This window comes from Loxodonta africana, chromosome 2 (assembly GCF_030014295.1).
Source record: "Loxodonta africana isolate mLoxAfr1 chromosome 2, mLoxAfr1.hap2, whole genome shotgun sequence".
Classification (NCBI taxonomy): domain Eukaryota; kingdom Metazoa; phylum Chordata; class Mammalia; order Proboscidea; family Elephantidae; genus Loxodonta; species Loxodonta africana.
Genome location: NC_087343.1, coordinates 146,782,930 through 146,810,652, shown reverse-complemented (window position 1 = coordinate 146,810,652; position 27,723 = coordinate 146,782,930). Strand labels below are relative to the sequence as shown.

At 38.0% G+C, this 27,723-nt stretch overlaps 1 protein-coding gene across 4 annotated transcripts in view; it reads right to left on the bottom strand.

Moving 5' to 3' along the window:
* The window catches only part of DDX46 (DEAD-box helicase 46), a 74,496-nt gene extending 57,905 nt beyond the window's left edge, over nucleotides 1–16,591 (bottom strand). For 3 of the 4 annotated variants that reach the window (XR_010319341.1, XM_010590738.3, XM_003404501.4), the window contains exons 1-9: nucleotides 16,354–16,590; nucleotides 14,730–14,918; nucleotides 13,021–13,164; nucleotides 6,875–6,971; nucleotides 4,214–4,379; nucleotides 3,187–3,338; nucleotides 1,956–2,069; nucleotides 920–1,085; nucleotides 90–210 (exon numbers count right to left, since the gene is read on the bottom strand). Coding sequence is in view for 3 of the 4 variants with exons in the window: in XM_010590738.3 (XP_010589040.1) it covers nucleotides 90–210; nucleotides 920–1,085; nucleotides 1,956–2,069; nucleotides 3,187–3,338; nucleotides 4,214–4,379; nucleotides 6,875–6,971; nucleotides 13,021–13,164; nucleotides 14,730–14,918; nucleotides 16,354–16,370 (1,166 nt within the window). In the remaining variant the exon portion in view is untranslated. Of the gene's footprint in view, nucleotides 1–89; nucleotides 211–919; nucleotides 1,086–1,955; nucleotides 2,070–3,186; nucleotides 3,339–4,213; nucleotides 4,380–6,874; nucleotides 6,972–13,020; nucleotides 13,165–14,729; nucleotides 14,919–16,353 lie in introns of all 4 variants that reach the window. The other variant, XM_023549182.2, reaches the window with a different exon arrangement.
* Nucleotides 16,592–27,723: the final 11,132 nt, after the last annotated feature.

Genomic DNA, 27,723 nt, shown 5'->3' with positions numbered 1-27,723 from the left:
GTAAAAATGTAACCCAGGGAAGCATTTGTGTGAAAGGGCTAAGTGAAAAAGACGACACTGAAAAATACGGACAACCACCACTCACTTACTTTTTGAGGGAATTTAAGATCTTCATGGAAATTCCACACTGGACCCAAGATTTAATCGGTTTGGGGCAACCTTTTCCCTTGACTGTAATGCCCTCCATTTCCAATCGAAACACATTCACCTCTACAAAACAAAACCGAGATTAAAAACTCTTAATATTGTTCTATTGGTGCCTTCCATTTTTCAATTAGGTATGGCGAGATTAAGAATCTTTAACTCTTTGTTTTTAACGTTATCAAAGATGATTCCATCAAAGAACTACAGAAAGAAGCAGTGAATAGCTCAGAGAAACAATGAAAGCAATTGCTGGTGCAACCAACTAAGGACAAAAAGAAACGCTCCAATCTGAATAATTTGGGTTTTGTTTTGTTTTAAATTGCAAGTGCAGTAAAAGTACAACAGAAAATACAACCATTTGTTCTCCAAGCAAGAGTTCCTCACATTACCCTTACTCTACCAGTATTACACAGGCTTACAGTGGTTCCAACTCTCAAATCCCAGAAGGAAAAAGCTGGCAGAAATATTTTATTCGGTAACCTCACATGAAGAGCATTTTCAACCTAAAACTTTCAATTACGTGAGCCAAACTAATTTTTTTTTAGTACTTCCAAGACCCTGATTCCTCACTGCTCTGAATCTCTGCAAATGATTCAGTTCCCACTCTGTAGGCTTCTAACCTTCTAGTTCCCTCTGTCGCCTCTCCAGGTAAGCCAGGCAAATTCCTCCTGCTTATCCTTCAACGCACAGGCCTATCCACATTGCCCCGCAGGGAAAATGAAGTATATCCTCCTCTGTTCCCACTATAACCAATAAATGAATAATCGAGATTTACCCTCCTGAGACATTTTTGCTAGTTCTGGAACTTCAACATAGAAGTTTTTCCTAAATGGTTCATATTCAATTTTTCCATGATCAACTGGTTCTAGAAGCTTTCTCTGTTTTGTCTGATAGCCTGTAAGAGCCGTCTGAAGATCAACTTCTTCTTCCTCTGAAGAATACTAGAGTTTAAAAACAAGAAAAGAAAGCTAAGTAAGGAGCTAAGTGCATTACTATTTTCCCTTCACGGGAAGCAATGTTACTAGCTTTTAAAACACTCCTCTCCTAGAAACTATAGCTTCTACCTTTTTACTTCATAAAACAGATGCCTTGACTTAAAAGATTTTAGTGCTGCTCTAACCCATTGCCATTGAGTCAATTCTACTGACTCAGCGACCCTACAAGGCAGGGTAGAACTGACCCATAGGGTTTCCAAGGCTGTGAATCTTTATGGAAGCAGACTGCCACATCTTTCTCCCACAGAGCAGCTGGTGGATTCAAATCACCAACCTTCTGGCTGGCAGCAGAGCCCTTTAACCACTGGGCCACCAGGGCTCCCAGTGCTGCTCTAGCAAACTTAAACCTCACCATTGCATACCCACCTCAAACAATGTCTATCACTTTTAGTAGAAACGTATCAGTTCCTGAAGAATTTTTCTTAGTTTCTTTTTGCTTTTTCCTTTTAGGAAGTTATAACCCCAATAGTTACAATCCCCCAGAGATGGTTTCAATAATGTTTCTATACAAAAATCTATTGTTCTTACATCTTTACATGTTAATGTAAGAAATTTAACTCATTCTGTCACTTCATTTCTTCTCTCTCTATTATGTACCTGAGGTATGCTGATGAGAGGGGAAAATCAGAAAGTAAGCATACAGCAAGAGGCCAGAGTGCTCTATCAACCGGACTTTCAACTACAATACTATTGAGAATAGCAAGTATTCCTTCTAACAGTCTTTTGCTAAACTGACAAACACATTTCTATCAATGCTTTCTAATAAGTATGTCTAAAAGAATATCACAAACAAAGATAAAATTTATAAAGAATCACCTCCATCGCATCCTGGTCATTCTCCATGAGCTCACCTTTCTTCTTATCAGAATCTACAACTGCTTTTTTGGTAGTTACAACAGTGACAACTTTTGTGACAGTTGGTCCGGACTTCTAAAATAACAAAGAGATATAAAACATTCTGCAAAAGTGGAGCACTAATTACATGCCAAGCTGAAGCATGATAACTGCCACAACTTATAACCCAAAGAAATTAACTTAGTTATTATCAACAACTTAATGAAAAGCTTTACTAATGAAAACTCTTTTCTCCTTACTAGTATGTATAAATTTTTTAATGCAACACAATTGCTTTATATATTGTAATATTAATGTATACACAATTCATCATATAACTATGTATAAATGTGATTATGTATCTTTAAAATAATACTAAATGGCACTTTTCACTCATTTACCAAGCCAGACACTGTTCTATGAGTTTAAGATAAAATCAACAAACAAGTGAAGTGAGCAAAATAACAGTTTAGCCTAATTAAAAAATAACATCTGTATTAAACATTATACTCTTAAAGAATCATCTACATGTGATCAAAATGACAACAGCAACTCAAAAGGATAAATGAAAAGCTTAGGAGGGGCAATGAGTTTGTGTTAACAATTGTGAAAAATCTGGAAAAGGTTGTTGAGAAAGCTAACACAACTTGAAGAATGCAACCTATGCCACTGAATTGTACACACAGGAATTGTTGAACTGGTGTATGTTTTGTTGTATATATTTTCACCAAAAAAATACATCATTAAAACAAAAGGTAAAGATCACTGCTCTTGTTTACATTTTTACAGGGGAAGAGACAAACTCTTCCCCTATAAAAATGAAATAGAAGGAAAAACTAATTTATATAATTTGTGAGAAGGTAATAAACACTATAAAAAAGAAAACAGAATAGGGTTAAGGCGGATCAGGAGTGGAAAAGATGGGAGGACTAAAGAGATCTGAAGAAGACTTACTGAGAAGGCAACACCTAAGCAAACATACTGAATAAAGGATAAAGGTAGTAAAGGAGTCATTATTTAAACAAAACCATTTACAGCTAAAATCCACCAGTTTCTCTGGTACTTAGAAAAAGTATTGACATTTCTGAGATGGAGGAAACAAAAACATTAATTTTATAAAGCCATGCAAGTCACTAGTAAGACAATGCAACACTGAATTAATGTTATCCAAGTGGGAATATACATCTTTAAAAATAAAGAGAAAATCTCATACCTTTTCATTACCACCACCACCTTTTACACTTCTCATGTTAAACTTTTTTACTTCCTCTTTCACTTCTTCCATGTAAGCATCTAAGGGATCTAACTCCTCACCCTCCATTTCATTTCCTTCCTTTTCAGCTTCAGCAGGGTCATCTTCATCGTCTATAATATCAGAATATACTCCCGTTGTACATATATTTCAATAGGAAAGATTCCACAATCAAACCACACTCCATTACTCTACTCTTTACTCCCATTCCCCAAACATCCACCAGCCATGCTGCAGTTCAAATTCTCATACTTGGAAGTTTTTACATTTTTACAACAAGTATGTGTTACTTTTGAAAAAACAGAAGATAAAATAAATTAAGATAATAAATTGCAAATGATTTAACTAAAAAGGGGCAAAAAGGAAGACTGTGCCTAAAAAACAAAGCTTCAGTATTAGATTTTACAGTTACGATGCTAGAACTAAAAACTTTCTCTGCTAAATGACATTTTCAATATATCTTTCCTTTCAATTACCTTTCTATCACAGAGAGAAAAAATAATAGTATACCACTCTTAATTCAAGACAATCTAATATTTTTTAAATAACTAAGACATCATGACCATTATAGATACAATTCATTCATCTATTTAAAACGTTCTGCAGTGCTTTCACAGAAAACAGAGCAAAATCTCATTTTGTATAATATTTCACAATCTTCTACTTTACTAAACTCTCAAAAGTCAAAATCAGACACGGAGAAAAAATGTTTTTCTTCACAGGAGGGACATGAAAGCATGTCCTAAGTTTATCCTTATTACTATCCTCATTTCCTGGAAGTGAAAAAGTTATATAGTTATTGACTAGGCTTGTAAGCACCCAACTCACCACTTCAAAGTAAAAACAGCAATCCTTACTGATCACTTATTCTATAATTCGAATTTTAACATAAATATTAAAAGGGGATTGAAAAGTTCAATATGAACTATTAATTGTAATTCTAAAATATTCTACATGAATTGCTATAGAAGCCAAAAAACAAAGATACCATCATCATCTTCTAAACTCCATTTTTTCCCCTGCTTCATCTCTTCAATTTCCTTTTTTAGTTCCCCTATATTTTCCATAGCCTTTTTACGCTGCTCTTCTCGCCATTTTTCTACTCTTTCTTTTCGCTTTCTCATTTCTTCTTCCAGCTTATTCTGGTCAAAATTCTTTACAAAAAAAAGAGACAGACAAAAAAAGATTAAAACAAGGACTAACAATTTTACTCCTAAAAAAAAAAACCAAACCCAGCACTGTCAAGTCGATTCCATCTCATAACGACCCTATAGGACAGAGTAGAACTGCCCCATTAAAAAAAAAAAAATTAGTGACATTCAAATAAGTACTTCAAATTATAAAAATGAAAATAACAAAAGATGTGTACATGTATATGTGTGTGTATATATATGTGTGAACATATGCGTGCATATACATATGCGCGCGTATATGTATGCGTGTGTATGTGTGCGTATATATGTATGCGTGTATATGTGTGCGTGTGTGTATATATATGTGTGTATATACATGCATACACATTCCTAAATGTAGACCATTTAGTAGATTACGCATCTTTGGCAATATACCCATGAATATATTATCAAAAGAAAGTCACAATGCTAAAAAATAAAAAGCATCTTCAACTAAGAAAGACAAAAAATAGATTTCAAACACCATAAATTAATCTCATTTTAGTTACCAGAAATATGCACACATGAATTTAATTTCTTCCTCAAAGTGGAAACAAAATGAATTAGCAAGGAAAGCTCCATGGTTATTCTTAATTTTAAATCCTCCACACTCCTCCAATGAAAGCAATTTTCTATTACAAACTAATGTATTAATGAAAGTTATAAAAATTATGTACCAACAAGATTAAAAAGCTTTGGTGTTTGTAGTCTTTAGATCTAAGTTTTCTAGAAATAGCCCTTCTAAAGCCTTAATCAAGATTTTAGAGGAGGAAGCAAATCATGATCACGTCCATAATATAAAATTATAATGGTGATAGTATTTTGGGCACCTGAGATCATAGAGAAATATATATGACTTTCCAAGTGTTCTATAAGTGGTTATCTTTGTAACTTCAACTTATTTCTTTAAAAAAAAAAAAAAAAAAAATAGCTTTGTTCCTCAATTTATGCCCTTTATAACAGATCCATCATCTAAAGTAAGTCCCCTGTGCTTTCCTCAAGGACATCTAGTCACTCAATAAAAGAAACTTGATCAGAAACCAGACCTCTAGACTTTCCATGTTGTATCTTAGCTATCCTCCTCAACAAGCAGGTTGCTTTAAAAAAGACTCATTAAAAAAAAAAACTACTTTAAAATGGTATAAATAGGCAGTTCAAAGTGTAGTCAATAAATTTAAGAAAATGTATTATTTCTTATAAATTTATATATGTTCACATTATTTATTCACTCATACTTAAAGAAATGTAACTCAAGTACCATTTACCTCTAAACAGACTAGTTAAATTAAAATTTGAAACTGTCACGTTGGAAACGATGAGGGGAAACGGACACCCTCATGTGTCTAAGCTCTGAAGTCTAAACTAGTACGAATCTGTTGGAGGTCAATTTGATAATATCTATCAAAATCTTAAATACCCATACTCACTGACAAAGCTATTTCACTGACAACAATTTACCCTCTACTATATATGATCCCTGGTATATATGAGTCAGAATCGACTCGACAGCACTGCGTTTTGGGTATATGATCCCTGGAGCCCTGTGGTGCAGTGGTTTAGAGCCTGGCTGCTAACCAAAAGGTTGGCAGTTGAAATCCACCAGCCGCTCCTTGGGAACCCTATAGGGCAGTTCTACTCTGTCCTATAGGGTCACTATGAGTCGGAATCGACTCAAAAGTAACCGGTTTGGTTTTATTTTTTTGGTATAGCCCTGGCAGCACAGTGGTTAAGTGCTCAGCTGCTAACTGAAAGGCTGGGGGTTCAAGCCCACCAGCCGCTCTGCGTGAGAAAGATGTAGCAGTCTGCTTCTGTAAAGATTACAGCCTGGGAAACCCTACGGGGCAGTTCTACTCTGTCCTATAGGGTCACAATGAGTCGAATCAACTTGAAGGCACACAACAAAAACAACAACATAGTGGCCAAAGTCAGAATCCAGGTTTCTGGTTTCTGGTTTATATTCACAAGAGACCCGTTTATATAGATGACTGCAACAACATTTATAATTGCAGACTAGAAACAACCTAAATATCCAACCTAAATATCATCAACAATGATCTCTCTATCTCTTTTCAACAGAACACTGTAAGCTGTATCTGTGTATGCAGATACAGAAAGATATCCAAAATATAACAAGGGAAACAGCAAGATACTCTATATCTTAAGCTAGATGGTATGTATATTGCTGTTTATTACTAAGAAACACACATTGATAAAATCCATAATTTTAAAAACGAACGAAAACCAAGGTACACAATAATGCATATGGGTATGATCATATTTTGTAAGTAAAAACAGTTAATGCGTATGTAACCTTTCTGAGAAATTTTTTCATGAGTAGCTATTATTTTATCTTTCTGTTTCTTTACATCTTTGTTATCATTCATCCAAAAGTAAAACGTATTACATTAATAAAGAACAAGAATTTGTCATTCTAGAAACAAGTTTGATATATGTTATTTATAAGTTAGTAAACATACACCAGCATCTTTTTCTTTTTCATCCTCCTTGTCATCTTTGTCTTTTTTCTTCTCTTTAGAACTTTCTCCACCATCTGTTTTTTCTTTGGACCTAGATCTACCAAAAAAAGATAAAAGAGACAGAAGAGAAAAAAGAGATCATCTATTTGTGTAAACATTTATTTAAAAATACTTCTATAGAGTTCTATTTCACTCTTTTAGGTAAGAATAAACTTCTAAGACTAGATTGCATTTTAAAATTCCATTACTAAATACCTTGAAAATATAACAAAAGAATCTCAAAGACACAAACTACAAACACTATTAAATGGAAATTCACACAAGAAGAAAAAAGTAGATATACCATTTAAAGATAATTACAAATTTTAAATGAGAGGTAAAACATTAATGGAGAAATACACCAAGATCTTAATATTCCGCAAGATAATTTAAAGATAGATAACTTAAAATCCCAATAAGCTTCTATTTTCACTCTACTTATGATATCTGACAACTAATAAAATTTCTTAAGTTCAATATAATCATTAATCTTTCTTTCCCCCCTTCACGGTCTATGCTTCTTTAAAAATTTTATTGTGGTAAAAATACACTTAACAAATCACAGCACTTCAACAATTTCTACATGCACAATTCAGTAACACTGATTATATTCTTCAAGTACTGCACCCATTCTTGCTATCCTTTTCCAAATCGCTCCACAACTATTAACATAACCTTAATGCCCCTTAAGCAAACTTCCCTTTCACCGCCCCACCCCCCATTCCTGGTATCATCTGTGCTTTCTTTAGTATATTAGAAATCCTTCCAGATTTGATAAGATAACCACAACTAAAGAGGATATTTTCTAGTATCAGCTTCTAAAAGTTGTACACTTTTGCCACTCAGTTAGGACGTTAATCCACCTGGGATTGCTTTTTTGTGTAGTCTGAGATAAAACCAAAACCAAACCCAGTGCCATCAAGTCGATTCCGACTCATAGCGACCCTACAGGACAGAGTAAAACTGCCCCATAGAGTTTCCAAGGAGCGCCTGGTGGATTCGAACTGCCAACCCTTTAGTTAGCAGCTGTAGCACTTAACCACTATGCCACCAGGGTTTCCAGTCTGAGATAGGCAGTCTCATTAAACTTTTCTCCATAGAATAGCAAAATTTCCCAGCATTATCATTTTGCTATTGTTATAAAAATATGTAACACAACATGTGCCAGTTCATTTCAAATGTACAGTTTAGTGATATTAGTTACATTAATCATGTTTTGCAACCATCACGGATAATCGTTGCCAAATTTCCATAAACAAACACTCACTGCTTCCTAAAAAATGCCTGCCTCTTCCCTCCTCTCTCTAACCCCTGGTAACTACTAATAAACTTTGGTCTCTATATATTTGCCTATTCCTGTTATTTCATGAAAGTGAAGTCATACAATATTGTCCTTTTTGTGACTGACTTATTTCTCTGAGAGTAAGATTTTCAAGGTTCATCCATCTTGTAGCACAGGTCAAGACTTCATTTCTCTTTTTGGCTGGTAGTATTCCATTATATGTACTAACATTTTGTTTATCCATTTATCCATTGATGGACCCTTAAGTTGTTTCCATCTTTTGGCTACTCCCTAGCACTATTTTTTTTTTTAATAATTTTTATTGTACTTGAAGTGAAAGTTTACAAATCAAGTCAGTCTCTCACACAAAAACCCATATACACCTTGCTACACACTCCCAATTACTCTCCCCCTAATGAGACAGCCCGCTCTCTCCCTCCACTCTCTCTTTTCATGTCCATTTCATCAGCTTCTAACCCACTCCACCTTCTCATCTCCCCTCCAGGCAGGAGATGCCAACATAGTCTCAAGTGTCCACCTGATCCAAGAAGCTCACTCCTCGCCAACATCCCTCTCCAACCCAATGTCCGGTCCAATCCCTGTCTGAAGAGTTGGCTTCAGGAATGGTTCCTGTCCTGGGGCAACAGAAGGTCTGGGGGCCATGACCACCGGCGTCCTTCTAGTCTCAGTCAGACCATTAAGTCTGGTCTTTTTATGAGAATCTGAGGTCTGCATCACACTGCTCTCCTACTCCCTCAGGGGTTCTCTGTTGTGTTCCCTGTCAGGGCAGTCATCGGTTGTAGCCGGGCATCATCTAGTTCTTCTGGTCTCAGGATAATGTAGTCTCTGGTTCATGTGGCCCTTTCTGTCTCTTAGGCTCGTAATCGCCTTTTTGTCCTTGGTGTTCTTCATTCTCCTTTAATCCAGGTGGGTTGAGACCATATGATGCATCTTAGATGGCTGTTTGCCTAGCACTATTTTTTGAAAAACTTTTTCCCACTTACTGCAGTATCACCACTGTCACTTATCAAAATGCATAAATTTCTTTGAGTTCCACTACTCTATTTGTCTATCCCTGTACTATTACCACACTGTCTTAACATCTATAATTTTTTGACTAGTCTTAATATCTGCAAATCAGTTTGTCAAATATCTTCTAGGCAAATTTTTTTTTTCCATTCTAAACATTTTTAAGTGTACAATTCATGTCATGTTTTGTAACCATTACCACCACCTATTTCAAAAATGCTGACAACTTTTAAACATGAATGTATGTTAAATTTAATAAAAATATTTTTTCCTGAATCTATGACTTTTCTCCTCGGCTCTTTCCATTCCTAAAACAAACACAATTTGTTGATGGTATATTATCTTTTTTTAAAATTGCTGGATTCAGAATTCTAAACTTTATGTTTATGAGTAAGTATAGCCTATTTTTTTCTCATGCTGCCCTTATCATGTTTTAATATTCACAAAATGAACTGAGAAATGTTTCTTCTTTAAGTATCTGTTCATCGAAAGTACTGTTACAGAGAGTAAAAAGGCAAACCACAGGAGTAGAATATTTTTGCCACTCATATATGTGAAAGAAGCATATATCCAGAATATTAAAAACAAAAACTCCTATATATTAATTTTTGAAGACCGAAACCATCAGCAGGAAAGTAAGCATAAGACTTGAACATGTACTTTAGAAAACAGAAAATCCAAATAGCCAATGAACATATAAAGAGGTGTTCAATCTCATTAGTAACTAGGAAAATGCAATAATACTAGTATTACACATCTACCTGACTGGCAAAAATTAAACGGACTGACAATACCAAATATTGGCTACAGCATGGAACAACACAATTCTCATACACTGCTGACTGGAGTATAAATTAGTACAAGGTCTCTGGAAAAGAATTTAGGATTACCTACTAAAATTGTAGCTATGTATATTTTTTATATTCTATGGCCCAGCAATTTCACTCCTAGGTACATACCCTAGAGAAACTCATACACACCTATAGTACAGTGTACATATAAGAATGCTGAGTGAAATAAGTTACAAAAAGGACAAATACTCTATGATCGCACTTACATGAAAAAGCAAAGGTATAGAGACCAAAATTTGTTAGTGGTTACCAGGGGTAAAGGGGAGAGGGAAAGGCAGAGTTATTGCTCTGGGGACACTCAGTTTCTGTTAATGATGGTGGAACGATTTGAAAAGGGATGGTGGTGGTAGCGGCACAACAGCACGAACATGGTCAGTGTCATTGAATTGTACATGTAAAGACTGCTGAACTGGCAAATGCTGCATTATATATATTTTTACCACAATTTAAAAAAAAAGTATTTCAAAATAAAAAGTGAGAGAATGCCTCTGAAAACAAGATTCTAAGTAATTTTCCAAAATCATTAAATTTTTATTTTTGTTCTACAAATAATTTGCACTGCTTTACTTTCACGTACTCTTAGACTGTGACTTCATTTGTTCACTCATTTAGTCAGTAAATACTGAGAATTAACTAAAAACAAAAAACTACAAGGGAACTTCCTCAACCTGATTAAAAGCATCTACAAAAAATCCACATGTAAATCATACTTAACGGGGAAAGAACAAATGCTTTCCCCCTAAAACCGGGAACAAGACAAGGATGTCTACCTTCCCCACTTCTATTTATTAAACATTCATCCATTTATTTAACATTGTACTGGAAATTCTATTCAGTGAAATTAGGCAAGAGAAGCAAATAGAAGGCATCCTGATTAGAAAGAAAGAAGTTACCTTAATCACAGATGACACAATTTTGTTACATTAAAAATCATAAAATTCACTAAAAAACTATTAGAGCTAATAAACAAGTTCAGCGAGGTTGCAGGATACAAGATATACAAGCCCAATGTGTAAAGACAGTTGTATTCTCATACACTTGCAATGAAGAATCCAAAAATGAAATTGAGAAAACAACTCCATTTACAAGAGCATCAAACTGAATAAAATACTTAGGAACAAATTTAACAACAGAAGTGTAAAACTTACACTCTGAAAACTACAAAACATTTTTTAAAGAAATTAAAGCTCTAAATAAATAGAAAAATATTCCATGTTTATGGATCCAGGACTTAATATTGTTAAGATGGCAATATTCCCCAAACTCATCTACAGATTCAATGCAATCCCTATCTGAAATCCAGCTGACTTCTTTGTAGAAACTGACAAGCTGATTCTAAGATTCACATGGAGTTGCAAGGGATCCAGAATAGCCAAAATAACTCTGAAAAAGAATAAAATAGGAGGACTTACACATCCTGGTTTCAAAACTTACTACAAAGCAATGGTAATAAAGACAGTGTGGTACTAGCACAAGAAGAGACATATAGATCAATGGAACAAAATTAAGAGTCCAGAAATCAACCTATACATCTATGGTCAACTGATTTTCAACAAGGATGCCAAGACCACTCAATGGGGAAAGAAGCGTTTTTTCAACAAATGATGTTGGGACAACTGGATAGTCACATGCAAAGAATGAAGCTGGACCCTCACCTCACACCATATATAAAAATTAATTCCAAATGGATCAAAGACCTAAATGCACGATCAAAAACTCTAAAACTCTCAGAAGAAAACATAGGGGTAAATCTTCATGACCCCGGATTTGACAATGGATTCTTAGATAAGACACCAGAAGATAGATAAATTGGACTTCATCAAAATAAAAAATATTTATGCTTGAAAGGACATTATCAAGAAAGTGAAAAGACAACTCACAGGAGAAAATATTTGTAAATCGTATATTGTACAATGGACTTTATCTAGAATATTCAAAAAACCACTGCATTTCAATTTAAAAAATAACAAATAACTCAAATACAAAATAGGCAAAAACTCTGAAGACATTTCTCTAAAGAAGGTATATGAATACCCAATAAACACATAGATCATTAGTCATCAAGGAAACACAAATCAAAATCACAGTGAAATATCACCACATACCAACCAGGATGGGGAGAATCAAAAAGTCAGATAACAAGTGTTGGCAAGGATGTGGAGAAATTAGAACCCCTGCAGGTGGCAATGTAAAATGGTACCACTTTGGAAAACACTCTGGCAGTTCCTCAAATGATTAAACAGCGTTACCATACGACCCAGCAATTCCACTCCTAGGTATATACTCAAAAAAAGTCAACACATATGTCAACACATAAACTTGTGCATGAATGTTTATAGCAGCATTATTTGTAATAACCAAAAGGAAGAAAGAATCCAAATGTCTATCCATACAATGGAATCTTACTAGTCCATAAAAAGCAATGAAGTACTGACACAGCCTACAATGTGGATGAACCTTGAAAACATTATGCTAAGGGAAAGAAGCCAATCACAAAAGACCACATACCACATGATTCCATTCCTAAGAAATTCCAGAATAGGGAAATCTATAGACAAAAAGTAGATTCATGATTGCTTAGGCGGGGCGGGGGGGCGGGGAGGGTGTAGTGGATTGAGAAGACAGCTAAAAGGTACAGAGTTTCTTTTTGAAACTGTTCTAAAACTGACTATGATGACTGCACATATTTGAACATACCAAAAGCCACTGTACACTTTAAATGGGTGAACTGTACGGTATGTAAATTATACCTCAATATAGCTTTTAAAAAAAAACAACTGATGAAATGTAGTATTTTCCAATTGAATTATAAACTTTATAACCTACTGAAATAACATTCAGCCAACAGGTCATGGTAGGACCCAAATTCAGTATTTATAAGGATAAATTAAAAAAAGAGCCAGTTCCTGACCTGTGTGACAGGTACAGCCTGATGATAACATTACCTATTCTCGGCTTTCTTGCTTTTATTGCCAGGACTGGAGGATCTGGATCGCCGGCCCCGGCTTCTGCTTCTCGAGCGTCTCCTGTCTCGACTGCGAGATCTTCGTCGCTCTCGGCTTCTGTCTCTCTCTCTACTTCTGGAACGCCTGAAAGGAAGGTATCTTTCATTTATTCTGTGACCAAATGAAGCTATTATTTCAAATCATGATTCTGTACCATGATGAAAGAAGCTTCTTAATTATTACCATTATTAAAGGCAGAGGTTTCAACTAATTGTCACATCAGCTAAATAAGGAACAAGACAATTCTTACAAGTGGTCAGTGAAAAAATGAGAATACTAAGTTTAAAAAATGTTTATTGAAAAAAATTAATAACATATCTATAATAATAGCTATTTAAAATCTAAAGCCTTTAAAGCCTAGAGTAAAAAATATAATTTTCAAAGACAGCCTAAACCTAAGGATGGGCAGGATGGAGCTGGGGTAAGATCACTGATCTAAAGATTGTCATTGTTGTTGTTGTGTGCTGTCGATTTTGAATCATAGTGACCCTATAGGACAGAGTAGAACTGCCCCATAAGGTTTCCTACGCTATAATCTTTACAGGAGCAAATTGTCAGGTCTTTCCTCCCGCGGAGCAGCTCGTAGGTTCAAACTGCAACCTTTCAGTTAGTAGCCAAGCACTTAACCATTCCACCACCAGGGCTACTTGATCTGAAGATTTAAAAACCCATTGCTACTAACTAGCGACATGACATAGGGCAGACTCTGCTATCTCTCTGGGTACTGGCTTCCTCATCTATAAAATACCATGACTTCGCTATATCATCTCAAAATTCTTCTTTACCTAAAATCTCATTATTCAACCTTCACAGAAGGAAGTCAAAAATCAAATCTTAAATGATCAATTTCACGTAATGTGTACTTGACTGAACTGTATGACACTGTTCCTGGGACCAAATATAAAACTGAATTAGTTAGCATTAACCACGTTCTCACGGGTGAATATTTTCCCTAAGTGCCATGTACTACCTTTGCACTCTCTTCTCCAAATGTTTGAAAAAGATAAAGTCAAGGTTCTTTCTGTCATTAGTTCATAGCACCTGTACAAACTTCCCTTTTTTTCCCTTCTGATTTAATGAGAAACTGTTTTAGAAAAGTTATCTTTGGTGTAGGGTAGAGTACTTTTACTTAAACTGATGTTCACTTCTAGAAAAATTTAAGGCTGCTTAACTGGTGCCAGCGAGCATGTCAACAAGTAAAAGGACAATTAAAATTAAGGCATTCTTTGGTTTAAATCTAAGAGTTATTTAAAATGTTTTAAGATAACAAGCAGGGTTTGGAAATGGCTCTGCCCTCTGTTTCTTTCTCCTGCCTGGTTTAGTGGCTGCTCTGAACAGTTTCCAGTTCTGCTGGGATATAATTAAAATTGAATCCTCTAGTCATATTACCTTACCTTCTCCTTATTTTTTTTTTTCCCCCTCTCTCAGGGGCCTTTAAGGGCTCTCTCTGGGTGAGAGGAGACAGCCTGATGTTTCCAAACTTAAAATACTGTCTGAGAATTTTTGGTCTAGCTGAATTACTTCTATGTCTAATCAAATAACCTGGGGTTAAAGCAGAGGGTCTACAAAGGAGCTACTAAATTCTAGCCCAAAACACACTTTTGGAGAAGCTTAATTTATCATCAGTTTTTTAGAGATTTATGTCTTACCTCAGACGCTTCCTGTCTCTTGACCGAGATCTTCTTTTATCCCTGCTACGAGATCTCTCTCTCCTTCTATCTCTATCTCTACTTCTAGACCGTCTGTCATCTCCACGTTTACTTCTTTTGTCAGAGGGAGAACGACTTCTAGATCGACTTCCAGAGCGTCCACGTGATGCTGATCGCTTCCGATAGTGGCTAGAATATTATTACTTCAAATATTAAGCTTAGCTCACACAGAGTCTGTTTTATTTTATTACATTTCCCTCCAAAATAGCAGCAGACATATTAAAAACTGAAAGGATTCTTTTCACAATCCTTTTTTAAACTGGGGGTAAAGAATGAACCTTTTTGCTACATCACATGTTGAGAGGAGGAAAACTGTTGAAAGAGAAGCAAGGAAAGTGAAGAAAACAGACCAAGCCTCTGCCTTTGGGCTACAGGCAGCTTATATTTGGTGGAGGAAGAGTTAATAGACACGTAAAGAAATAAACGTACAATATGTCAAGTGTTGCTATGAAGAAAAATAGATCGGAGTAAAGGAAAAGGAAAGATAATGTGACTTGAGAGGTTTGCAATTTTAAATCAGGTGGTTACGGAAGGCCTCCATAATAAAGTAACATTTGTTATGCAGGCTTTGAAGGAAGTAACAGGAGGAACCATACAGATATATGGCAGAAGAACTTTCAAAGCAAAAGGCACTGTAAGCGCAAAGATCCTGAAGAGGAAGCTTAATTGGTGTGCTCAAGGAATAGCAAAAAAGTCAAGGCGGCCAGAGTGACATTGTTCTTACCCAGGCGATGATTACATGGTTTATATATTTGCTAAATTTCATCAAGCTCTACCCTTAAGCTTTGTATATTTCCCTGAATGATAATTATACCCCAATAAAGTACAGTTAACATTTTTAAAAAAACTCCTCATGGTCCCTAGAAATAAAAGCTCTTTCAATCACTGCTAAACACATTGCAAACAGTCATCTTTAAGATAAAAATCTCAAGGTGCTGAACCAGTTATGAACAATCTAAAGTTCTGAAGAGATCTCACAGTCCTAACAAGATCTCTCAATCTTCGGTTTCAAAAAGTTTGAAACCAGGTAACAGAGAAATATGAAACCTATTTTCAGAATAAATGCCCATGTAACATGTACTTATTGTGGCTCAATTAAAGCTTAGTCTTATACGGTGTTGTAGGTTATGTAAAAATGTGCACATGCTCCTTTCAACTGACTTGGAAAATATCACACACGCACAAAGAACGAATATACAGACTGAAGGGCGCTTAGGAAATGTTGCAAACCCTAAGCAGTAGGGATCATTACTGACTGAAATGATCAGGGTTGGTTGCGTGAAAGTGGCGCTCAATCATAGTCGACCCGGGAGGGCTGTTCCCGTTCCAGGGGCTCGAATCGGCTGACGATAATGCAGGAGACTCCTGTGCCCGTAGCCAGATCAAGTACAGCCATTCCCTCAGCCGAGGGCCCCGAGCCCCACCAGCAGCCGCGGGACCGCGCCGGCCGCACGTGGGGCCGCGCTGGACCAGACCTGGCCCCTTGGCCACCTCAACTCCCGCCTCTTCCCTCCATCGAAGGAGAAGCCACTCGCCCGCACCCCCGCTGGGCGCGTTGCCTCACCGTGACTCCCGGCCCATACTGCTCGCTGCGGGAAAGCCGACGCCCTTCGGGACAGCGCGATGGAGAAGAGAACAAAAGGGCTAGCTGCACTGCCGTCGGCGAGCCGGGCAAGGGCCACCACTAAGAGCTAGCAACAGCTACTATGGTGGCGGCCATCCCAGCGCGGCCAACGAAAGCAGGAAGTTCCGGCACCACTAAGAGATAGCAACAGCTACTGTGGGGGCGGCCATCCCAGAGCGGCCAACGAAAGCAGGAAGTTCCGGCGCCGGCGGCAGAAGGAAAGGAAAAGCCGGCCGGAAACTGCTGCATCTCCACAGCGCCGCCTCTCGCTTGGAGGCGGGACAGCACCGGCTGCGCCGAAAAGAAATGGCTGGGCTGGGTTTTCCCTACATAGTCCCTGACACCCAGGTCCCATAGCGACCCTATTTACAACAGAACAGAACACTGCCGGGTCCTGCATCGTCCCGTTTTTACTGCACGCTAAACAATGTTATAGGGTCGCTATGAGTCAGAATCGACTCGACGGCCCTGGGTTTTTTTAAAACAATGTTACAATCATTCATTTATACATAAACCAAAAAACCAAACCCACTGCCGTCGAGTCGATTCCGACTCATAGCAACCCTATAGGACAGGGTAGAACTGTCCCACACAGTTTCCAAGGAGCGCCTGGCGGATTCCAACTGCCGACCTCTTGGTTAGCAGCTGTAGTACATAACCACTACGCCACCAGGGTTTCCCATTTACACATGCATTCATTTATTTACATGTATTATTATGTGCCAGACATGGAGAGCTTATGGTCTAGTGGGGCAACAGACATTACTAAAAACACAAGCAAAGGTAGTAACAGCAAGGAAAGACCTAATATAGAAGAGAGATTCAGGGAAAGAATTCTCTGTGGAAATTGTGCACGGTAGAAGCCCCAGGTTCTGCTTGTCACCACTCACCTCAGCCAATAAAGAGAGGCCAAAGTGAAAGAGTAGAAAGGAGCCTTTATTTGGTTGCTCAAGGAAAGGAAGAGTCAGGTTGCTGCCACGGAGACTGCTCAGCGAGGGCGAGGGGAGGGTTATTTTTCAGGGGGTTACAAGTAGGAAGCTCATACAAGTTCTATCAACAACATTTTTAATCATACTATGCTAGCACAATGGGGTTTGCATGTAACTTCATCCATGGCATCGTCAGAAAATGGCGGTTAAACTCCATCCAGAGGAGTTAGTATGTATGGGGTCTAAAAGATTATCCTGAATGTCAACATGGCTCCTAAACCAGTTTCCACCAATCTCTTCTAGTTTGGGGTAGCTGTTAAGAAGAGGGGAACCAGGATTTTAATGTAAGGTTATGGGCATGCCAGCAAGCTGCTTCAGGTGGTGGAATTTTCCGAAACCTGGGGACCTATGTCTTAGAAGTGTTCTATGAGGTGAGATCTGAAGGAGAAGATGCTGAAAAGTACATTAGCAAAAGATGATAAAGGTTCTCAACATTTGCTGCACTAAGAAGATTTTTTAAAAGTGTGGATGCCGGGGATCCATCCCAATATTTTGATGTAATTGGTCCAAGTTGCTTCTTGTGCGTTGGGAATGTTTAAGCTTCACAGTTGATTATAAAGTACAGTCAAGGTTGAAGATGACTGGCCTAGAGGAAACTGACCTGTTACTAACAGTTGTTTCTGTAGAAAACTGTAATAGAGTCCCTAAGGAAGAGTCCCTTGCTTTATGAGTCTGGGCTATTATACTTTCTTACACCTAAGAATGACAGAAACATTCTGTATCATAATTCTGGCATCAGTTGTATCGATATGTTCCCTTGTAAAAATTCATTCACTTGAAATTGGTGCACCTTGTAGTATGTAAATTTTACCTCAATAAAGGTGATTAAAAATAACAAGACACCAACAGGTAAGATTCCAAAATGAGTTTCTGCTCTTCCTTCGTGGCATAGTGCTTATCTCCGGCAACAGTGAGAAGAATCTGGAAGGTCTGGCAGTCCGTGACAAGGATGAGGAAGGCCTGCACTATTGTGTGACAAGATGGAAACTAAGGAGTGTCAGGTTATCAGAGACATTGTAAGTTCAAACAGTTTACAATTGCTTGGATGTGGACTGAAGGTAAGGAGTGTGGATTCAGTCTAAGAGCAAAAGGAAACCACTATTGACTTAAACTATAAAGACAGAGAAAAGTGGTCAGATTTTGGATATATTCTGGAGGCAGCTCTCAAAACACTACGTAATAAACTGAATGTATACTGTGAGGGAAAAGGAGGAATAAAGATGACTCCCAGTTTTTGGCAATAGCTACTGTGGATTGTCCCCCATATGTCTGTCAGTTTGTCCTATGGTGGGGGCTTGCATGTCACCATGATGCTGGAAGCTATGCCACCAGTATTCAACACCAACAGGGCCACTTATGGCATACAGGTTTCAGCTGAGCTTTCAGACTAACACAAAGTAGGAAGAAGGACCCAGCTAAATTCAAAAGAATTAGCCAGTGAAAACCTTTGAATAAGAGCAGAACATTGTCTCATATCGTGCTGGAAGATGAGACCCTCGGGTTGGAAAGCACTCAAAATGTGAAAGGGACAGAGCTGCCTCTTCAAAGTAGTTGATCTTAATGATGTAGATGGAGTCAAGCTTTTGGAACCTTCATTTGCTGATGTGACATGACTCAAAATGAGAAGAAACAGCTGCGAACATCCATTAATAATGAGGACGTGGAATTATGAAGTATGAATCTAGGAAAATTAGAAGTTGTCAAAAATGAAATGGAACTCATTAACATCAATAGCCTAGGCATTAGTGAGCTGAAATGGACTGGTATTGGCCATTTTGAACCAAACAATCATATGGTCTACTACGCTGGGAATGACAACTTGAAGAAGAATGGCATTGCATTCATCATCAAAAAACATTTCAAGAGGCGGGGCCAAGATGGCTGACTAGGTAGAAGCTACCTAGGATCCCTCTTGCAACAAAGACTCAGAAAAGCAAGTGAATAGATCACATACATGACAATCTACAAGCCTTGACTGTCAAACACAGATCTAAAGAGTTGACCTGAGTGACAGAGACTCAGCCAGCGCAAGCAGGCTGCACACTGACAACGGCTAACGAGAGAACCAGCAACCACCAGCAAGCAGAGACTGTTTTCGGAGCCAAGAGCCAGCATCCCAGTCAGAAAACCTTGGCGCTGGGCTTTGTACTGGGCGCAGCGGAGCTGAGCACGGCATCCTGAGACGGTGCGAACACGGGACGCAGCCCTAGCCCCCAGAAATGACCTCGGGGGAAGCCCAGCCAGTGCACGCAGGCAGCGCAGCAACGTGGCTGACAGGAGAAGTCACCGGGAGGTAGCGACTGGTTTTGGAGCCTGGAGTGTGTCCTCCCAGCCGGGGAAACTTGGCGCTGGGCTTTGCACTGGAAGCAGAGGAACTGACCACGGCTTCTGAGACAGCACAAGCACAGGACACCGGCCTGACCCTCTGGGACAATCTCGACCCAGCCAGCCAACACACACAGGCTATACACCCCTCCGGAATCTCAGATAAAACAGTCATCACTAAGTAAGATAAGTAACTTGGTCTATATTCCTGGGTGCTACTCTCTCCTATCTATCTGATCCCTCCCATCTTCTTCCCAGGCCACTTCATTAACATTGGAATTTCCTGGGCCAGAGAGTGAAGTGCTCTGCAATTTTTTATTTTGTTGTCTTTTCCTAACCTATTCTCCCGGCCTGAGAGAAGCAGCTACAAAAAAAACAGGGACCAAAAATCCTTCCCTGACTTCCTGAAATTGGAATAAAAATACAGAACCAGCTCCAGCCAAGCATATGAGATCCACGATCTAGGGCTTTCATCCCCACAGGCAACAAGGTGGCTATTATAATGCAAAGGCAATTCTGATAGTGATTTGACTGTAATTGTTTTATCCCATTACTGGAAAGACAAGTTTCCCTGGTCTGATATCTCTACCTATTAAACAGAGCCTTCTCTGACCCACAATGGGGAACTGAGGGCTGAAGCTCCACCCAAACCACCTAGCCTCCTGCCATAGGGGTCTGAGGATAGTGACACCTCCCAATCTGTAGAGGTATATGCATTGGGTGCCTAAGGTACAGCTGCAGAGCACACCCACCAAAGTGCTTTAGGAATAGAGACACACCTACCTCAATGGCACTTGGGGGAAGCCTGTCAGCATCCTGCCCCCCCGGAGTGTGACCCCCTACCGCTACTAGGATCTGGTGCACACGACTATCACCACTACTCCTTTAAGTGAATAGGTGATAGTCTACACCACACAATTGGTAACCCAAAATCAGATTCTACTCAAGAATAGTGAATGGACTCTTAGGCTTATATATCTGGTAACAACCCAAACCAGCTGGTAATAGGACATAAGTGATTCAAAGGCTACAATAATCAAGACAGCGCAATCTAGTAGCCCATCTACGTATATTGAAAGAAAACAAAACAAGATAAGACTCAGTGAGCAAATACAAAATAAATCATTACAGTATCTTAGAGATGGCTCGGAGACAGCAGTTGATATCAAGCCACATAAAGAAGCGGACCATGATTGCTTCTAAAAAAAAAAAAAAAATTTTTTTTACAACTCCCCAAATTAAAGAATCAAAATCTTTCCCAAATGAAGATACAATCCTGGAATTGCCAGATGCAGAATATAAAAAACTAATTTACAGAATGCTTCAAGAATCAGGGATGACCTCAGAAATGAAATAAGGCAATCTACAGAAAAAGCGAAGGAACACGCTGATAAACCAGTTGAAGAAATCAAAAAGATTATTCAAGAACATAGTGGAAAAATTAATAAGCTGCAAGAATCCACAGACAGACAGCATTCAGAAATCCAAAAGATTAACAGTAAAATTACAGAATTAGACAACTCAGTAGGAAGTCACAGAAGCAGACCAAGCAATTGGAATGCAGAGTGGGGGAGGTGGAGCATAAGGCAATTGACACCAATATAGTTCAAGAAAAATCAGATAAAAGAATTTAAAAAAATGAAGAAACCCTAAGACTCATGTGGGACTCTATCAAGAAGAATAACTTGCGTGTGATTGGAGTTTGAGAACAGGGAGGGATAACAGAAAATACAGAGAGAATAGTTGAAGATCTGTTGGCAGAAAACTTCCCTGACATCATGAGAGACGAAAGGATATCTATCCAAGATGCTCGTCAAACCCCATATAAGATTGATCCAAAAAGAAAATCACCAAGACATATTATCATCAAACTTGCCAAAACCAAAGATAAAGAGAAAATTTTAAAAGCAGCCAGGGATAAAAGAAAGGTCTCCTACAAAGGGCAATCAATAAGAATAAGTTCAGACGACTTAGCACAAACCATGCAGTCAAGAAGGCAATGGGATGACATATATAGGGCACTGAAGGAGAAAAACTGCCAGCCAAGGACCATATATCCAGCAAAACTCTCTCTCAAATATGAAGGTGAAATTAAAACATTTACAGGTAAACACAAGCTTAGAGAATTTGCAAAACCCAAACCAAAGCTACAAGAAATACTAAAGGAAATTGTTTGGTCAGAAAATCAATAATATCAGATACCAACACACCACAAGGTCACAGAACAGAACAACCTGATATCAACTCAAATAGGGAAATCACAAAAACAAAGATTAATTTTAAAAAGAAAAAAGTGCTCAAAACAGGGAATCATTGAAGTCATTATGTAAAAGATCATAATAATCAAAAAAAGGGACTGAATACAGGATGCATAGAACTGCCATATGGAGAGAAAAACAAGGCGATATATGACAATACAAGTTAGGTTTTTACTTAGAAAAATAGGGGTAAATATTAAGGTAACCACAAAGAGGTCTAACAATTCCATAACTCAAAATAAACACCAAGAAAAACATAACGACTTAGCAAACATAAATTCGACCACTATGAAAATGATGAACACATAATTTACAAAGAAAAACGTCTCAGCACAAAAAAGTAAGTGGAAAAATGAGATTGTCAACAACACACACAAAAAGGCATCAAAATGACAGCACTAAACACATACTTATCTATAATTACACTGAATGTAAATGGACTAAATGCACCCGTAAAGAGACAGAGAGCCTCAGACTGGATAAAGAAACATGATCCATCTATATGCTGCCTACAAGAGATACACCTTAGACTTAGAGACACAAACAAACTAAAACTCAAAGGTTGGAAAGAAATACATCAAGCAAACAACAATCAAAAAAAAGAGCAGGAGTAGCAATATTAATTTCTGACAAAATAGACTTTAAAGTTAAATCCACCACAAAGGATAAAGAAGGATACTACATAATGATTAAAGGGACAATGGAGCAGGAAGATATGACCATATTAAATATTTATGCACCCAATGACAGGGCTGCAAGATACATAAAACAAACTTTAACAGAACTGAAAAGTGAGATAAACACCTCCACAATTATATTAGGAGACTTCAACACACCACTTTTGGAGAAGGATAGGACTTCCAGTAAGAAGCTCAATGGAGACACGGAAGACCTAATTGCTACAATCAACCAACTTGACCTCATAGACTTATACAGAACACTCCACCCAACAACTCCAAAGTATACTTTTTTTTCTAGTACACATGGAACATTCTCTAGAATAGATCACATATTAGGTCATAAAACAAACCTTTGCAGAATCCAAAACATCGAAATATTACAAAGCTTCTTCTCAGACCACAAGGCCATAAAAGTGGAAATCAATAACAGAAAAATCAGGGAAAAGAAATCAAATACTTGGAAAATGAACAATACCCTGCTCAAAAAAGACTGGGTTATAGAAGACATTAAGGAGGGAATAAAGAAATTCATAGAATGCAACGAGAATGAAAACACTTCCTATCAAAACCTCTGGGACACAGCAAAAGCAGTGCTCAGAGGTCAATTTATATCCATAAATGCACACATACAAAAAGAAGAAAGAGCCAAAATCACAGAACTGTCCCGACAACTTGAACAAATAGAAAGCGAGCAATAAAAGAATCCATCAGGCACCAGAAGAAAACAAATAATAAAAATTAGAGCTGAACTAAATGAATTACAGAACAGAAAAACAGTTGAAAGAATTAACAAAGCCAAAAGCTGGTTCTTTGAAAAAATTAACAAAATTGATAAACCATTGGCTAGACTGACTAAAGAAATACAGGAAAAGAAACAAATAACCTGAATAAGAAATGAGATGGGCCATATCACAACAGATCCAACTGAAATTAAAAAAATCATATCAGATTATTACAAAAAATTGTACTGTAACGAATTTGCAAACCTAGAAGAAACGGATGAATTCCTAGAAAAACACTACCTACCTACATCTCTGACCAGCGCCTGATGTCTAAAATCTATATCATTCTGTTAAAACTCAACTACAAAAAGACAAACGACCCAATCAGAAAGTGGGCAAAGGATATGAACATTCACTTCTCTAAAGAAGATATTCAGGCAGCTAACAGACACATGAGAAAATGCTCTCGATCATTAGCCATTAGAGAAATGCAAATTAAAACTACGATGAGATTCCATCTCACTCCAACAAGGCTGGCATTAATCCAAAAAACACAAAATAATAAATGTTGGAGAGGCTGCAGAGAGATTGGAACGCTTGTACACTGCCGGTAGGATTGTAAAATGGTACAACCACTTTGGAAATCTATCTGGTGTTTTCTTAAAAACTTAGAAATAGAACTACCATACAACCCAGAAATCCCACTCCTCGGAATATACCCTAGAGAAATAACAGCCTTCACACGAACAGATATATGCACACCTATGTTTATTGCAGCACTGTTTACAATAGGAAAAAGCTGGAAGCAACCAAGGTGTCCACCTATGGATGAATGGTTAAATAAATTATGGTAAATTCACACAATGGAATACTATGCATCGATAAAGTACAGTGACAAATCTGTGAAGCATTTCATCACATGGAGGAACCTGGAAGGCATTATCCTGAGTGAAATCAGTCAGATGCAAAAGGACAAATATTGTATAAGACCACTATTGTAAGGTCTTGAGAAATAGTATAAACTGAGAAGAACACATTCTTTTTTGGTTACGAGAGGAGGGAGAGTAGGAGAGGGTTGTGTACTGATTAGTTAGTAGATAAGAACTACTTGAGGTGAAGGGAAGGACAAAACTCAATACAGGGAAGGTCAGCTCAACTAGACTGGTCCAAAAGCAAAGAAGTTTCTGGGATAAACTGAATGCTTCGAAGGTCAGCGAAGCAAGGGCGGGGGTTTGGGGACTATGGCTTAAGGGGACTTCTAAGTCAATTGGCAAAATAAATTCTATTATGAAAACATTCTGCGTCCCACTTTGAAGTGCGGCGTCTCGAGTCTTAAATGCTAACAAGCTGCCATCTAAAAAGATGCATCAATTGGTCTCAACCCACCTGGATCAAAGGAGAATGAAGAACACCAAGGTCACACGATAACTATGAGCCCAAGAGACAGAAAGGGCCACATGAACTAGAGACTTACATCATCCTGAGACCAGAAGAACTAGATGGTGCCCGGCCACAATCGATGACTGCCCTGACAGGGAGCACAACAGAGAACCCCTGAGGGAGCAGAAGAACAGTGGGATGCAGATCCTAAATTCTTATAAAAAGAACAGACTTAATGGTCTGACTGAGACTAGAGGAATCCCGGCGGTCATGGTCCCCAAACCTTCTGTTGGCCCAGGACAGGAACCGTTCCGGAAGACAACTCATCAGACATGGAAGGGACTGGACAATGTTTTGGCGAGAGATGCTGATGAAGAGTGAGCTACTTGTATCAGGTGGACACTTGAGACTTTGTTGGCATCTCCTGTCTGGAGGGAAGATGGGAGGGTAGAGAGGGTTAGAGACTGGCAAAACGGTCACGAAAGGAGAGACTGGAGTGAGGGAGTGGGCTGACTCATTAGGGGGAGAGTAAATGGGAGTATGTAGTAAGGTGCATATAAGCTTATACGTGACTTACTTGATTTGTAAACTTTCACTTAAAGCACAATAAAAATTATTTAAAAAAACATTTCAAGATCTATCCCGAAGTACAACACTGTCAGCAATAGGATAATATCCATATGCCTACAAAGAAGACCAGTTAATACGACTATTACACAAATTTACACATCAACCACAAAGGCAAAAGATGAAGAAACTGAAGATTTTTACCAACTTCCAGTCTGAAATTGATCGAACATGGAATCAGGATACATTGATAATTATTGGTGATTGGAAAGCAAATGTTGGAAACAGAGAAGAAAGATCAGTAGTTGGAAAATATGGCCTTGGTGGTAGAAATGACACCAGAGATCACATACTAGAATTTGGCAAGATCAGCAGTTTCTTCATCTTGAATACTTTTTTCAACAACATAAAGAGCAACTATCAAGTGGACCTTGCCAGATGAAATACACAGGAATCGCATTGACTACGTGTGTGGAAAGAAACAATGGAAAAGCTCAATATCATCAGTCAGAACAAGGCCAGGGGCCGACTGTGGAACAGACCATCAATTACTCATATGCAAGTTCAAGTTGAAACTGAAGAAAATTAAAACAAGTCCAAGAGAGCCAAAGTACGACCTTGAGTATATTCCACCTGAATTTAGAGACCATCTTGCGAATAGATTTGACACATCGAACACTAATAACCCAAGACCAGACAAGTTGTGGAATGACATCAAGGACATCATACATTAAGAAAGCAAGAGGTTATTAAAAAGACAGGAAAGAAAGAAATGACCAAAATGGATTTCAGAAGAGACACTTGAACATCAAGGTGCTAGAGCAAATGGAAGAAATGATGAAGTAAGAGAGCTGAAAAGAAGATTTCAAAGGGCAGCTTGAGAAGACAAAGTATTGAAATGACATGTGTAAAGACCTGGAGTCAGAAAACCAAAAGGGAAGAACACGCTTGGCGTTTCTCAAACTGAAAGAACTGAAGAAAAAATTCAAGCCTGGAGCAGCGATATTAAAGGATTCTACTGGGAAAATATTAAACAACACAGGAAGCATCAAAAGAACATGGAAGGAATACACAGATTCACTGTACCAAAAAGAATTTGTGGATGTTCAACTATTTCAGGAGGTACCATGTGATCAGGAACCAATGGTACTGAAGGAAGAGGTCCAAGCTGTACTGAACACATTGGTGAAAAACAAGGCTCCAGGAATTGACGAAATAAAAATTGAGGTGTTTCAACAAATGGATGCAGTCCTGGAAATCCTCATTTGTCTATGCCAAGATATTTGGAAGAAAGCTACCCGGCCAACTGACTGAAAGAGATCCATATTTATGCCCATTTCAAAGAAAGGTGATCCAACCTAATGCAGAAATTATCAAACAATATCATTAATACTACACACAAGTAAAATTTCGGTGAAGATCATTCAAAGGCAGATGCAGCAGTACATCGACAGGGAACTGCCAGGAATTCAAACCAGATTCAAAAGAGGACGTGGAACCAGGGATATCACAGCTGATGTCAGACGGATAGTGGCTGAAAATAGAGAATACCAGTAAGATGTCTACCTGTGTTTTATTGACTATACAAAGACATTTGACTTTGTGAATCATAACAAATTACGGATAACATTTTGTAGAATGGGAATTCCAGAACACTTAATTTTGCTCGTGAGGAACCTGTACATAGATCAAGAGACAGTCATTCGAACAGGACAAGGGGATATGGCGTGGTTTAAAGTCAGGAAAGGTGTGCATCAGGGTTGTATCCTCTCACCATACTTATTCAATCTGTATGCTGAGCAAATAACCTGATAGGCTGGACTATATGAAGAACAGGGCATCAGGATTGGACAAAGGCTCATTAACAACCTGTGTCATGCAGATGAGACAACCTTGTTTGCTGAAAATGAAGAGGACTTGAAGCACTCACTAATGAAGATCTAAGACCACATCTTTCACTATGGATTACACCTCAAAATAAAGAAAACAAAAATCCTCACAACTGGACCAATAAGCAACCTCATGATAAACAAAGATTGAAGTTGTCAAGATTTCATTTTACTTGGATCCACAGTCAACACCCATGGAAGCAGCACTCAAGAAATCAAATGACGCATTGCATCGGACAAATACACGGCAAAAGAGCTCTTTAAAATGTTAAAAAGCAAAGATGTCACCTTGAAGAGTAAGGTGTGCCTGACCCAAGAAATGGTGTTTTTAATCACATGATGTGCATGTGAAAGCTAATTGATGAATAAGGAAACCGAAGAAGAATTGAGCCTTTGAATTGTGATGCTGGCAAAGAATATTGAATATACCGTGGTCTGCCAAAAGAATGAACAGATCTGTCTTGGAAGAAGTACAACCAGAATGCTTCTTAGAAGCAAGG